Raw genomic sequence first — 15,700 nt, forward strand, 5'->3', positions numbered from 1 at the left:
ATATAGATGCAGCATGTAGAGTGTTTGGTTGGTTGAATTAAATGAATTTGAAGGCTATTTCAATATAACTAAATCATTTTATTGACATGATTAATGTGTTAGTTAGAGAACTTGCAATTGTCCCACCTTATTGACCATTTTGAGAGAGAAAAGGTTTGATTTATGGCCTAGGCTAGCTAGGCCTCGCCTAGTGTCAGCCAAACATTTAATAATAATAATTTACCCTTTCTCTTCCAAAATTTGTTAAAAGATGAATTAATTTAGGTTATTCAACACATCTTTAATCGGTTGGCTACTCATGGTTGGCGCCATGATGATGAAATGTTTGTAAACTTTTCATAGACTCATTTCCAGTCGTTGATTTTCTTCCATTTGACCCCATGTCAAAGGTTAGATTTTAATTGCGCCATATAAAAAAATGCCGATTTAAAAGGAGCCCAACGTAATGCAGAAAGAGCCGAATAAAAAAGGGCCGAATCAAAAAGAGCCGAACGTAATGTTAAATGGGCCGAATAAAAAAGAGCCGAATGCTGAAAGAGCCGAACGTAATGGTAAATTGGCCGAATAAAAAAGAGCCGAAAGCTGAAAGAGCCGAACGTAATGGTAAAAAATGGGCCAAATAGAAATGAGCTGAATGCTGAAAGAGCCGTACGTAATGGTAAAAAGGCCGAATAGAAATGCGCCGAATGGTAAAAGAGCCGAACGTAATGGTAAAAGAGCCGAATAGAATTAAAGTTTGCTGCTGCCGGAGGCAGCGATGGCGTTCCATATGGACTACTGTACTCTAATTGTGCGAGGTACTTTCGAATTTGTTGCGGACTTCTTTAATTGTGCGAGGTACTTTTGATTTTGTTGCGAACTTCTTTAATTGTGCGAGGAGCTTTCGAATTTGTGCGGACTTCTTTAATTGTGCTTAGCTCTTCTTTATTTGTGCATTTCTTTTTATATTTTCATGCTTTCTTTTGTTTATATGCGATTCCTTCTTTCTTTAATTGTGTGATTTCTTCTTTAATTATGTGATTCCTTCTTTAATTGTGTGATTTCTTCTTTAATTGTGTGATTCCTTCTTTAATTGTGTGATTCCTTCTTTAATTGTGTGAATATGATTTATATAGTGTGCGTGACAGTTGTGGGCCACCGTATACATCGGACGTTAGGCGTTAAAAAAAATATGGCTCTCACTTTCCATAGAATACTGTACATATTCTCTTCCCTATCTCATCCTTAATGCTTAGTTTTTACTAGAGACGCAACACAAGGACGTAACGCAACGCAACGTAAGTGAGTTGACCAATCACAAGCGATGGATTATTCGAACTATTGCTTGTCATTGGTCAACACACTTACTTGCGTTGCGTCCTAGTGGGAACCAAGCTTAAAAAAAACAATGTTCAGTGCCATGCACTATGTGCTGAAATACATTCCATATGATAACACTTTTCGCAGCTGTTGGTGTATAGAGTTCACCAGTTAAAATAAAATTTGAAGAAACCATTGGTTTGTTAAAGCATGGGTTAAAGAAACATCCACCCAGGCATTTTTTTAAACACCCCATCCTTATTGTACGACAGTGTTCTCTCATTCCAAAATAAATGTTTACTGCTCTCTATATACTTAATATTCTTACATAATTGTGTTACACATATTGTGTACATCAATTGGTTTCAATTACTATATATTTTATAATAACAGTTATAATTATGTATAACTTGAAGAGATATCAGAATAAAATATAATTTAATATATGAAGTAAACTTGGTGGTGAAATTTGTTTTATGTGTGTGTTTGTGTACACTATTTCTAGTGTAAAATCTTGTATCCCTATTGAGCTACCAGTGTTTGTACGACGTCACTAACATGTTGTACCAGCAGTTAAGTTTATTCATGAATTGTCTGTTTTATTATATTACAAATTACACAGTGTGATATGATAGTTAAAGTTGCTGGTTGTTGGGGACATTGTTAATTCAAAAACAAATGCATAGACTAACTAAGACAACACTCCGGGTGTAGTCAATTATATACTTTAAGAAATCTTTAACCATGGTACATCAAGTATTTAGTTTACTTATAGCCTTAATATGTATAATGTGCATAGGATCTGGGAGTACAACTAAACGGCTTGCTCCCCTATACTCAAGCTTAAATCATCGTCGGGTGGAAAACCAATATATTGTGAAGTTACAGGTAATAACAATTCATTAATAATATGTAGAATTTGTTGTACACTGTACATTTATATGCAGATCTACATATTGTGTAGCTTCCTATCAGAGTGAAATTTAGTTTCAAACACATGCTTCTTGTGATTCTATATATAACGCAGTTTGTAATAAGTAAAAGCAAGGCAATCTAACAACAGGACACTCGCCTTGCCAAGATAGGAACTTGTAATCAGTACTTTGATCTTATGTCTGGCTGCAACAAATACCAACAGTACTGTACTATGTACTATGTAAATACTTCGAACATGCGCGGTGTCTGGTAAGGGGTGTGGAACTGATCATGTGGAGCCACAGATACCCCTTTCATCTCCGGAGCTCAGCATCCTGTTGGATGGCCTTGATAAAAGGATAGGTCTATGGTACTCACAGTCAAGTGGATATGTTATTAAACGTAATGGAGGCATGAAATATAAGCAAAACTAAAAAATCAATCATTGGATCGTTAAATTTATTATAGGCCTAGCATAGTTTTGACAAAGAAATTGCCCAATGTATCAAGAAATATATTACAAATAATTATACGTGACACAGCAATACCAGCTTTTGACACTAGTCATCAGTCTCAAAATTATTATATATTGAATAAATGACTAGTATTCATATATCATCTTATTCTAATGGTTTTCCTTCATATTAATTAATTTAATTCGACTAGTAATTTGTTAGCCAACCAGCTTGTTTGGTAATGAGATTCCATCCTTGCCTTTCTGGTTTTGTTATTCATGTTCAGTTTGTGTTGCAGGTAGATGGTATGACAAATTACTGATATGAATCCAATTAAGATTATTATTATAATAATGAATACACAATTACTAATAAATTATATCATGTGTGTGTTATTACAATCAACTTTCCCAATACCGGATTGTCTGAAAACTGGAAACTCTCCCAAAACCAAACTTTTTTTAGGTCTAAAATGTCCTAAATTAACTTTTACCATTAGAAAGACATTCCAAATACAAGACTTTTCAGAAAAGGTGTCTGGTATTGGGAGAGTTGACTGTATATCATTTCCTATTTTTATCATTTATATAGAATAACGTTGATGCAGAGATTTTCCTAAACAATGTAAAATCAATATTCAAGGCACTGCGCTACAACGACTGTCAAATCTCATTGAGTTATAATACGATTTTGAAAGGATTTCTTGCTAACATGAATTCTGATGCTCTTAAGATGGTAGGTACAGTCTACAAATTATCATGCTCTATTAACGTGATCAACCACTTTCTCTTTCATGATGTTATAGCCGTAGAAACATCTCATAGTAAACTCAGAGAGTTGTAAACTTATTTTAAAACTCTCTGGTAAAAAAGTAACTCTTAATTCTTAACAATGTATAATCTGTCTGTTGCTTGCTTTAAAAGTATAATTTAATTTTGAAACTGTACGCAAAACATTGGATGCACTTCTTGACATGATATTGCAGGTACGAGAACTCACGTTGGTCGCTCATGTTGAGGTGGACAGTGAGTTTTCAATTTCAAACGTGGCATCTTGGGGACTGGATCGCATTGATCAGCGTAACCTACCACTTGATAATCAATATACACCTTCAGGTAAGAAATTAATTTAGACTGTTACCGTATATACATATGTGACATTGTATCATAGAATTGGCCTATGATACTGGGGTCACATACAAATTATAGATGCAATACCAGGAATACTCTATGCAATGTTACTCTCAAGATAATTTCTGAAATATTCACATTTTTAGGAACTGGAGAAGGAGTAAATATATACATAATTGACACTGGTATCTTAGCCACTCATGTCGACTTCGAGGATAGAGCTGAAGCAGCGTATGATGCGTTAGACGGTGATGTACGTTTTTTAAATTTATTGAGTTATCTTCCCTATCACATTAAACATTTTAAGAATGAAAATTTGATGATAATAATATTTCAAAACATTCATTAAGCTCTGTCTACACTATCAACCTTTATGTGACAAAAACATGTGATGTGCCCATATATGGACATAGTGATGTCATATCACTACCATATTTGGGCATATCACTACCAAATTTAGGAACATAACACTAGTTTGATTGTGCAGACAGAGCTGAATAAGTAAAATCCGAATATAAATAGTTGTGAATTTCTTAAAGGGTGTAGATTGCAATGGACATGGAACCCATGTTGCCGGGACTGCTGGTGGGAAGACGTATGGTGTGGCCAAAAAAGTGAACATTCATGGGGTTCGAGTGTTGAATTGCCAGGGAGTTGGACTGACGTCTGATGTTTTAGAAGGTAGCTCAATTTCAGGCTCTCCTATCCAATAGGCTGTTCTTTTATTGTTACCGTTCTTGTAGCCGTTTTCTTCTGAAGACAAATGGCCGCCATTGACGGATACTTAGTATCAGTTGATTTCACTGCTGGTGTACTCAAGATCTACGATTATGCCATGCTATACAGTTTTTATTTTTTGATTTATATAACATTGAGAATAAGAATAATAAATCCTCTTTATTAGAAAGACCTTCTCCTGCAGTTTAACAAAAATTTAATGTTGATTTTATTTTAAAGGAATGGATTGGGTTGCGGCAAATGCCCAAAAACCTGCTGTTGCTTCAATGTCGCTAGGCGGTGGATACTCCATATCACTTAATACCGCAGTCGGCGGATTATATGACATTGGTATACTGTTAGTGGCAGCATCTGGAAACGAAGGAAGTGATGCATGTAATACGTCACCGGCATCCGCGGAAGAGGTAATGATTCCATCAACATAAACACAAATAAGGCACAATAAACACGAAACTGCAGCGTACATTCCCCCTTAATAAAGGTGTCCGTTGAATGAAGAAATCTTTGTATGTTTAATGAGACGCAAATAAAACGACCTCTACTGTCTACCCGTTCTTTATCTCCAGATATGGCATAATATGCCCAGTATCATGCAAAATATATAATACAGCGTCACATATGTAACACATGGCGCCTGGACTATGTTATGGTTAGCCTTATGGCCCATGGTACATATGTAAGACTGTATCACAGAATCTGCCTATGATACTGGTGTCACATACACATGCGTGACACTGTATCACACAATTTGTCTATGATACTGGGAAAATTATACATCCCAGTACCTTCGATACAGTATCAAACTGTGACCTTTGATATCTTAATCTATTCTTAGGCATTCAGTGTTAGTGCTTCAGATAATTCTGACAATTGGGCAAGCTTTTCTAATACTGGAAGCTGCGTTGATCTGATTGCTCCTGGAGTTGACATTACTAGTGCATATATTGGCTCAAACACAGCAACGGCCGTTGTCTCTGGAACTTCCATGGCTTGTCCACACGTTTCTGGTAAGTATAGTTGATTAACAAAAAAGTAGCAGTTCTACTGTAAAGCTGTCTACTCTATCAAACTTTATGTGACAAAAAGTGATGTGCTCATATATGGACATGATGATGTCTGTATCACTATGATGTATCACTACCATATCTGGACATGTCACTACCATATTTGGGCACATCACACTTTTGTTGTCAAACTAGTTTGATAGTGTAGACAGAGCTTAAAAGTAGGAGGAAAGCATCCAAAATATATTAAACAATTATGTTTTATTATTGACAGGAGCAGCATGCATATTACTGCAACTAGAACCAAACTTGAGTGTGGATCAACTTAGAGAAAAACTAATAAGCACAAGTACAAAAGATGTCATTAACAACGTACCTTTAAATACTGTTAACCAACTCCTTTATGTTGGACAGTCTTAAGCCTTGTCTAAACCACCACACTGTATGCGACAACAAAATGTGATGTGCCCATATTTGGACATGATGTCATATCACTCCCATATTTGGGCACGTCACACTTTTTTTGTCAAAACTAGTTTGATAGTGTAGACAGAGCTTTAGTCACAGACAAAACTCTACAAGTTAAGGAATGTGCACATTTTGAATTTAGTTTGGTTATTGTAAAAATACCGAAAATGTTATTGCTTACAGTTTGTATTAATGGAATAAAATAAAAGAAAATTAAGTATTATTAACCTTCTAATTAAAATCCTAGGGATTTATGGACATTTTGACTGTAAATTAATTACAATTTACAGTATATTTAATTGAAATACCTTGAATTAAATTGAAATATAGAATTTAGTCTAAATGATATATGAATTAAACTATAGTAAACAAATACTAAAGTTGATTTTTGTTTGAAATTGTTTTCTTATTATATTCAAATTTAACCAACAATAAAATATAAATAACCTTCTTTGCCAAAGCAAATGTTTCGAGTCCTGCTGAAGTGATTTTATTTAGGTTACATACCAGTTATTGACAAAAAACACAATCGATCAACAACATCAAAATTAAGAGTCTATATTTAATTGTCACTTCGGAAAACGTGGTTCACAGTATTTTATTTTTGTTTTTTTGAGTCATTCAAAAATCAAATGGCACAAAATTAAACAGAACAAAAAAAATATCTTATAGTTTAATGTTATTTTAATAAACTTAAAAAACTAAATTTTATCATAAATACATTATTATAATAATGTACCAGATTTTATGTTTTGTTTATTGGGAGATAAGAGTATAATAAATCCCAGTGACTATGATAAATACAGAGGCTCTGGAAAATACATTTCTTGGTACCATTCTCATACTCCTAAAGAGCAATATACAGTGAATTGCATATTTATATGCAATAAGTAGCAAAATATTATTAAATGTAAATATATACGACTCATAATATAAAGATAATTACCCTCCGTTTACAAAATCAATCAATTGCTTTCTTCTTAAATCAAATTCGTAATAGATCACTTTAGGAAAATCCCTTGTAAAGTTTGATTCTCACTAGGACGCAACGCAGTGAAATGACCAATCACAATGAAATAATTTGAATGATCATGATTGGTCAAATTACTTTTATCCTTGTGGGAACCAAGCTTATTGTATGCGTATAAGGGAATTCCCCATATGTACAATAAAACAATGAAAAAACTTGTTTCTACCTTTAAAGGGGAATTCCGGGTTTCAAATTCATATTGCTTAATATACAATATAAGGATTTATAATTATATTTATAATAACACCCTATATTTTCAGAAAAGGGTGAATCAGGTTTTGTAACAAATTGGTGTTACAGGACCTATTGTTAAAAATATAAATTGTAAACTCGGAGCTACCCTTTAAGGTATTTATTTGACTCAATAGATGTATTTAACTTACACTAAAAAACACCTTGCAGTGATCTGCTCCCACTGTTGGCATATATACAGCAAGGAGTTTGAGGAGCTAGATCATCTGCTCAAAACAGCCCAGTCAAATACTCATCAGTTAACACCTCTGCTTTTTAAATTTTGTGTTTAACACTCCTATTCAAAGTATTTTGGTTGCAACGTACTAAACTGTGACCAAGTGATATTTATGCGTGGTTCCCACTAGAGACGCAACACGAAACGTATGGGATTTAACCAGTTACAGGCGATAAATTATTTGATGTGTAGCTTATCATTGGTCAACTCGCTTGCGTTGCATCCTAGTGGGAACCAAGCTTTACTCTCACTTTTATCAGATGTTAATTTTGGTAGTGGTATCACACACTATGCTCATGAAATTGTGACGAGTCAAAAAAAAAAAAAAAAATTTATAATATCTTTAAATTGAAGTGTGCCACGAAGTCACCCCATGGCAGGAAAAGTATCAAATTAAAAAATACATATATTTGTATAATTTGTTGTACATACTACTAAAACAACAAATCTAAGGTCAAAAGATCAAAGTTCAATAATTGACCTTTTAACCTTAGAATTCTCTATACCAATGATCACAGACATAATGGAATGACGTTCATCTTGTCATACAAAAAAGCATCTTAAACGGGAATATTTATATATGCGGAAAACAATTAAAGCAGACAATGTAAAAAATTGTCGTCAAAGTTCAAATAAAACAAGACGCACAAACTGGTTTAAAATGGATTATGTATTTCTGTTGAGTTTAAGGATTGAGATAAACTACAAATGGTATATATACCCACAATGCATTGTCAGTAATTAGGTATTGTTTACATGAATATTTCAAATATAATAATCTTTGGCCACTTATGGCTACAGGTATTTAGGTCCTCATTTTCATACACGTTGTAGAAAAATTAACATCGCAAAGTTAATATCTTGGGTATCAGAAAGCAAAGACAATAATAGCAGTCAGGGAGATTTGAACCCCCACAGGATATTAGTGAATTGTCAAAGTTGGTGAAGCATGACCAACATAAAAAATTGGTTATCCACTTCAAAATTCTTATGTTCTGGTAAGTGGAAATTATCGGCCAATATGTGAGATGCTCGGCAGCCAATAGATGCCACATAAGATTTAGTATTGTGTGTTTGTAACTGGTTTTAAATACGACTGTTATGATGTTTCTGAAATTCTTGTGAGCTCTATATTTTAGGCATAAGGATGATACAACCAATATGGTCATTCACGATAAACTCCTCACCTTCATAAAGGTTATTTAGTAGTCGTCATCATCGGAATCATCTAATCCTGTGTCATCAAAGGTCATGTCTTGGAAGTCAACGCGGTAACGTAAGATGCCACCGATACCACCAAAACCTCTGCAGAATTGTGACCCTTCTTGTGATCTATCGGTAATAATCTCTAAAGTAGCTCCTGAAAAAGTGAAATATATTGTATGTTTATGCTTGGTAAAGGCCAGCTTAAATCATTGGCATAAAGCGTGGTTCCCACTAGAACGCAGCGCAACAACGTAACGACGCAAATTGCTGTATTGCGTAATCACAAGTGAGAACCGACAACGCAATAGTGCTGCAAACATCGCAGGTTTGATTTCACACAGGGGCAAACACAATTATTAGAAGGGCATTTTCTTACGTTGCATAGATTGTGTTACGTTGCGTCGCTAGTGGGAACTAAGCTTAAATGGTGGCAATTTAACACACATGATGCTTGATATTAAACAATGCCTGGAAACAATTACTTAGGAATGAAGTCACATGAACAAAAGACTGACATCAGATATGATTTGAACCCAGGCCAGCAAGATTGGTAGGACACCACGCCATAATGCTACTTACCAAATGTCTTATAGTTGTTTGCTAACCATTCCAGTAATGCTTGATTTTCTGATAATTCAAGCTCTACACCGGTCTGTAAATATAAAGAATATAAATATGAAAACACTCAGAAAATGAGTGAAGTACTTGGCAAAATATAGAGAGAGTGCTCACTATTTGATAGTTTGGTCCATGTTGTGGAATTCAATACCGGTCAATATTAAAGACGCCTTTGTATGCGGAAGTTGGGTACAATTTAAAAACATGTTAATGGACCACTTTAAAAACACTATGCCTCTTTATGTATATAATTATGGCATTAATATTGCATGTTTTATGTTTTAATGTATGCTTTGAGTGCTGGTGTGGCACGCCTTATGGCGACAGTGGTCCTTTGACCTCTTTTGCCACTCCTTGGCACACTCAAAGTTTATGTATTGTTTTAATGTTGCTAAAATTAATAAAATAAATAAATAAAGAATACAGACATGATTCAGATCACGTTCCTTATTTGGAAATGGTCATTAACCTTTATAAAATTTAAGATTGTACTTACATCTTTGTCAATAAAGTGTGTTTTATCTTTCTCTTGGTCTGGGTTCAAATGAAGAACTTTTTCCTCTGAAAAAAACAAAATGTTTGATATATTAAGACAATATCTAACGTTGAATATCAAACCAACTTTTAATAAAAACTAACAATAAAGTTTGACAAAATACAATTTAAAAAAAAATCATAAATAAACAATATTCCTTACCATCTGTTGAGTGGTTCTTTAGTGTGTATCGTGTAATATCTAGATTTTCCCATACAATCAACGTTTCTACGGATCCCATCTCCAGCGCCCTCAATGTGTCTTCAACTCCAAAACAATATTTGCCTGTGTCTTGTGAAATCTCATCAAAGTATCTACCTATAAGACAAAACAGAGTAAAAGAAATTCTGTTATCTCAATTCCCATAACATAGTTTAAGAGTTTTTAAACAGTATTTAAACATAGTTCTATAAATAGTATTTTAACATTGCCTTTTGCAATTTTATGTATTTTTCTTTGTTATTTTATTGTCTTAATTATGCCAAACATTTCCATTTTAATAACATTTTTTAGTTACCTATCAGTTTCTTTTCTTGGATAAACTTGACATTCGAAAGCACTTCTGCGGACAGTTCAATAGCTTGATTGAAGCCATTTTCACCTCCATATGACACATCTACAAGTTTCAACACTTTAGCTTGCAGCCTCTGTAATGAATAATTACTTGTTTTTTAATTACATATTTTTATGCTAAAAATTTAAAATAACTCCATTGATCCTATTTTTTAGTCACATAAACACTCCATCTACACTATCAACCTAGTTTGACTAAAAAGTGTGGTGTGCCCAAATATGATAGTGATATGACCAAATATGGTAGTGATATGACATCATCATGTCCATATATGGGCACATCACATTTTGTTGTCACTTAAAGTTTGATAGTGTGGACAGAGCTTTAGGGAAACGCTTCTATGCAAGTGAATAAAGGAAATTATTAAATATTTATTAACTTATTTTCAAAACCAAAATTCACATCAATTAAAAGATTAATTTTTGGTTGCTACATTGATACGAGACTTTATTTGATATTAATATACAATACATCAATATAAAATATTACAGTACAATATAATATGTTAATAATGCACACGAGGTAGGCAACAACTATTATTGAATCCAATAACATTAATAATGAATTCTGATTGGTTGAACAAACATAATTCATAAAATGATTCAAGAACCACATAACTCATCATCATGATTCACTATGAAATCATTGGATATTACTCATAAGCTATAAATAGAAATGATGCTTGATGTACAGAATAATCAAGACAAGAACTAAATATACTATTAGTACAACACCATGATGTCAAGTATGGACAAATCATTCCATGCTTACTACAGTGTACACTATGCTAGCAAGAATCAAGTCAGGCTAATTTCTGAATTTTAAAACAATTGGATGTACCATTTCCTTAGTAGGTGTAAAATTATTCCACAATTAATTGAGTAACATCCTGTAGGATGAATATATGTTTATTTTGATATCTTTTACATAAAGATAATATTTTCAAAAAAATCTCAATCAATATATTTTAGGAACAAAAATTAATATTCCTTAACTACGGTGTCATGATAAAATAAATAATGTATCTTTCTTTTAACTTTATTCACATCATACAAACAAAGAGTACAATGTGTGAACTGAAAAGGAGCCAAAAAATAGCTTTCGCTAATCTAAGTATATAAATAAAATGAATAATTTAACTAACTGTAAACAAGACTAAACAAGACATTAACTAATACTTACTGGATCAAACATATCTGATTGACTGAGCTCTGTTTTGAAATCAGCTGAACCAGCCAAAATAAGGCCAGAAATATTTGGCTTGTCGTTTGTAATATAGAACTGGACAGCAGTTTCTGCTACTTTCCGTACATAGTTGTGTCGTTTTTCCATTCGTAGACGTGCAAAACGTAGAGCTGACTGACCTCCACGTCCTGAATTATTAATAAAACAAAACATGGTTCTATAATTCATTGTAAACAAAAAAGTAAATAAAAAAAAAAAATTAAAAAGATTGTTGAATCCCTATTAACTGTAAGTAGAGCATATTAAACATACCATGCTTTTTAGGTAGATCCACAGTAAATTTGTGTAAAACGTCTCGTGTATTGCCAGAGAGTGTACCAAAGAGGGCGCCGTTACCATCCATCACAATGAATCCAAATTTGTTGTCATCGGCGAGGAGAGCAATGAGAGCCTGTATAGAAAAATTATCAAGAGATATAATGAAATCTTCACTAAGAAAAAAAATTAAATTGCATTATTTAAACACAATATTAAAGTCAACTCTCCCAATACCTCTCTGAAAACCAGAAATACTCCTAAAAACCAGAATTTTCTTGAAGTATAAAAGGTCCAACATTCATGTTTACCATTAAAAACACATTCTGAATACCAGATTTCCCAGAAAACCAGACATATTAGGCCAGCTCAATGTATCTGGTATTGGGAGAGTTGACTGTATAAACATGAAATTGATTAGATTAGTAAGATGCTCCCCATTCTATCCCCGGTGGTTGAATTGAAATCCTACCATGTCTCTCTAAAGATCTGTCTACACTATCAAACTTTGTGATGTGATGTCCCATATATGGACATGATGATGTCATATCACTACCATATTTTGGCATATCACTACCATATTTGGGCACATCACACTTTTTGGGTCAAACTAGTTTGATAGTGTAGACAGGGCTTCATAGATTTAGAACGCCTTGTGTAGTGTACACTGTACATGATGCGAAATTCTTACTGTAAACATCTGTTCATAAATCATAACATATTAAATAAAACATCTAGCTGTAAAGAAAATTTAACAAATACTCTCAAGGAATGAAATAATGCAAGAAACATTGAAATCATGTATTTTGCCCACATACTGTATCACTAGTCTTCACTCAAGTATTTTCCACCTCTGTACAACTTACATCCCCATGGGGATGTGATGTCAATACTAATTTATGCCAATATAATTGTTATAACTACCATACTATTTGACGGAGAGCAGTACAGAAGTTTATATTGAAAACATTTATTTAACAACACTTTACTTATTGCTCACCTCTGTGTGAAATTTGTTATCGCAAAGATATAGGGAAGTGTTGATTGGTCTGAACGGTTCAAAATCAATGTTCACTTTTTTTTCCTTGCCATCGTCAGTAACGATAGTTCCACAATAAATTACGAGTCCATTTGGAGGTACCCTATTGTACAATTTCAAACGCTGCTGTACAGATGTGATAGCTGATAGAACAGACAGCCTACAAACATAATTCAAGCTTCATAAACAATTTGATAGTGACAAAAATAAATATTTAAATATGGTTGTCAATACAGACCACACCCTCATAAAAATAACATTAATGGTGAAGTATAGTGGTTAAAAATATATAGTCTATTGCATACAGTATGCTTTCATCAAGATAAATTTTTCAAAAATTATGTCAGAGGTCAAACAAAGGTCAATGTCATCTGAATCTTGATTAAACATGGCTTTCAAGGTCAACTATTAAACTAACATACTGTATATTGTACAATTTTAAAGAAAACAAAAAGCAGCACATTAATGATTTTTTTTCAAAATGATTTACATAAACTGAAAGGAAAGTGGTTGTATTTTCTGAGAATACTCGCAGACAGAAAACAAGAATTAAGTGTCTAAAAATAACTAAGAATCAAATCAATATTATGATAACCATCAGACTAGTGAATTTCTGCTACTTAGAATAAAGATTTAAAACTAATTATACTCACAAATACAGCACTCACATAATGAATAATACTTAATTAAATATCACTAAATTGAATCACCATTTAAATGTCACATAAAAAACATTGGATTGGGGAAACAAAGTAAATCAGAAGACTATTGCCACAAGGTTTTGGTTAAGTTACGTTTATTTTGTCTTTTTATAAGTGAAATTATTAATCTGTTTTGTTTTGTTTTTCTTTGACAAGTGAGTAACCTCAAACTTATTAAAACTAAAAACGTGATATTCTGAGTTTGATTAAGTATTTATCTTTATTTTCATGTTTTTGGGGGATAATACTTTAATAAACAATTTTAATGAAAGTGCAAAGTGAATATTGATGAGAAAATTAATGAATAAATTAAAGAAACTCCAAATTCATGAATCAGCTGTTTAGAATATTAATTAATAAATGTCATGCCTACTGATGACTGGACATTTGAATGAAAATAAGTAATTACATAATGATTGTATTTAAAAACGTCATGAATACATCTTTCTTTCTTCATATTTATATGGTGTTTGATTATTTCGTGTCTAAATAAAGTTTATACATATATATATACCTGTTGACACGACTCTTAATGTTAGAAGCAGTGCCAAATTCATCAGCCAACATCTTGGCGACTCGTGGAATTTGATCCTTTGGAGGTATAATGAGAGATATCATACTGGTCCCATTCCTACATTAATAAACAAATTAACATGTCATGTCATCCTTCTTGGTTAAAATAACTATAAAAAAACAATATTTTTAGGAAGTCTATTGTTCAGGTAGACATATTTAAAAGTGGACTACAGGTGCTTCCTTGTATAATATAAATAAATTATAATTATTACTAAATAATACTTTTTTATTGGTTATCATTGGGTTGCATTATCTTGTTTATGTATGAATTTATTACGGAATGGTGACTGAAAAATAACTAAACATGGTAGTTGGTTTGGTAAACTTTGATACCTTTTTGAATTAATTAAGTTAAACTGAGATATGGTTACTGTTAATTACATGTCGACTTTTTGTTTCATGATCTAAAGAGAAAGCTGGTAATGCATTTTCTGTCGCTGCTCCGTGTATCTGGTACGCACTTCCTGTTTATTTGAGAGGAACAAATTCGGCACCTCTCCTATATTAAACATCACAGTCATCTGAAGACTTTTCTTTTTACGCTGCATTCTTTTTGTCAAGTAGTTTAAGTATTGAGGTGCTCAGTCAGACTCTGTTTTTAGTAGGGTGCCAAGCTTAATACAAAATTATTTTAATATTAAATACACAAACATTATATGTCCAATACAATACATACCCTCTTGCTGCTTGTAAGCTCTTTATAAGCTTCTTAATTTTCCACATTTCGACATTTCTGTCTGCAGCAGTTTCTGGCTCCGCTGTTCCCGACATTTTCGACTATTTTTAAAATTTTTCTTCTATAAAAAGTTACTACCGACAAGTCAATTGATAAATAATTAAAATATGTGTACAACAGTTTAGTGGCAACAGACTGCCACCGATATCAGTGTTTTTATCAGTTTTAGATCTAAGCCTACACACCAAGAAATTTACAGTATGAAAACAGCTGGTGTTCTTGATCTATACACAACACAGGCAATATCGACCTATCCCACGCACAGGCAGACAGACAGAGGAGACACACACAGGCGTTTGCGGTAAAACGACCAAAATGTATTCCTACCTTCGTGACAAACACGGGGCGGGAAAACGATACACTGAAAAGCTTACGAACGATAATTTTGTTGGACAAAATGTCTTATAATCAACCTACTTTACAAGATGGTTGTTTACGTACATATTATTCTGACAAATTGTTATTTCACAATTTTTAGCAACAAAGCATGACAGAAACACCATGAACAAAATTTCGTACATGTGATGAAAGGATGTCGTGAGCGCCCTTACGTCATAAGGCCCATTAACTTGTGTCTAGGGGTGAAATAAAAGTGCTATACTATTATAAAATTAAAACAAATTATATTATCCATTTACATTTATACTAACTCCTTTATAACACATTATAAAATAAATAATACATCTATTAATAATATAAGTAATGAT

The 15,700-nt window shown here is 32.9% G+C and overlaps 2 protein-coding genes across 2 annotated transcripts; one reads left to right on the forward strand and one right to left on the reverse strand.

The window, feature by feature from the left end:
- The first annotated feature begins 1,883 nt into the window (after positions 1 to 1,883).
- On the forward strand, positions 1,884 to 5,961 carry LOC140046235 (aqualysin-1-like). Its single transcript, XM_072090803.1, has 8 exons — positions 1,884 to 2,187; positions 3,261 to 3,404; positions 3,655 to 3,784; positions 3,946 to 4,052; positions 4,339 to 4,480; positions 4,757 to 4,941; positions 5,373 to 5,544; positions 5,816 to 5,961. Exons 1-8 carry the CDS (start codon positions 2,044 to 2,046, stop codon positions 5,959 to 5,961), a joined length of 1,170 nt encoding a protein of 389 aa, XP_071946904.1. The 5' UTR covers positions 1,884 to 2,043.
- On the reverse strand, positions 5,784 to 15,518 carry LOC140046234 (eukaryotic peptide chain release factor subunit 1). Its single transcript, XM_072090802.1, has 10 exons — positions 14,934 to 15,518; positions 14,196 to 14,312; positions 12,942 to 13,140; positions 11,939 to 12,077; positions 11,624 to 11,814; positions 10,385 to 10,514; positions 10,030 to 10,185; positions 9,829 to 9,893; positions 9,294 to 9,366; positions 5,784 to 8,868 (listed from the first exon to the last, which is right to left on the reverse strand). Exons 1-10 carry the CDS (start codon positions 15,026 to 15,028, stop codon positions 8,711 to 8,713), a joined length of 1,323 nt encoding a protein of 440 aa, XP_071946903.1. The 5' UTR covers positions 15,029 to 15,518; the 3' UTR covers positions 5,784 to 8,710.
- Positions 15,519 to 15,700: the final 182 nt, after the last annotated feature.

This window comes from Antedon mediterranea, chromosome 4 (genome assembly GCF_964355755.1).
Source record: "Antedon mediterranea chromosome 4, ecAntMedi1.1, whole genome shotgun sequence".
NCBI lineage: Eukaryota > Metazoa > Echinodermata > Crinoidea > Comatulida > Antedonidae > Antedon > Antedon mediterranea.

Bases quoted from the DNA above. Each gene is read 5' to 3' on its own strand.
- LOC140046235 (XM_072090803.1), top strand. From the start codon at position 2,044: ATGGTACATCAAGTATTTAGTTTACTTATAGCCTTAATATGTATAATG. The intron at 3,785-3,945 runs GTAAGAAATTAA...TCACATTTTTAG, and splicing joins TAATCAATATACACCTTCAG to GAACTGGAGAAGGAGTAAAT. The intron at 4,053-4,338 runs GTACGTTTTTTA...AATTTCTTAAAG, and splicing joins ATGATGCGTTAGACGGTGAT to GGTGTAGATTGCAATGGACA.
- LOC140046234 (XM_072090802.1), bottom strand. From the start codon at position 15,028: ATGTCGGGAACAGCGGAGCCAGAAACTGCTGCAGACAGAAATGTCGAA. The intron at 10,515-11,623 runs GTAAGTATTAGT...TATTCATTACAG, and splicing joins AATCAGATATGTTTGATCCA to AGGCTGCAAGCTAAAGTGTT. The intron at 9,367-9,828 runs GTAAGTACAATC...TTATATTTACAG, and splicing joins CACACTTTATTGACAAAGAT to ACCGGTGTAGAGCTTGAATT.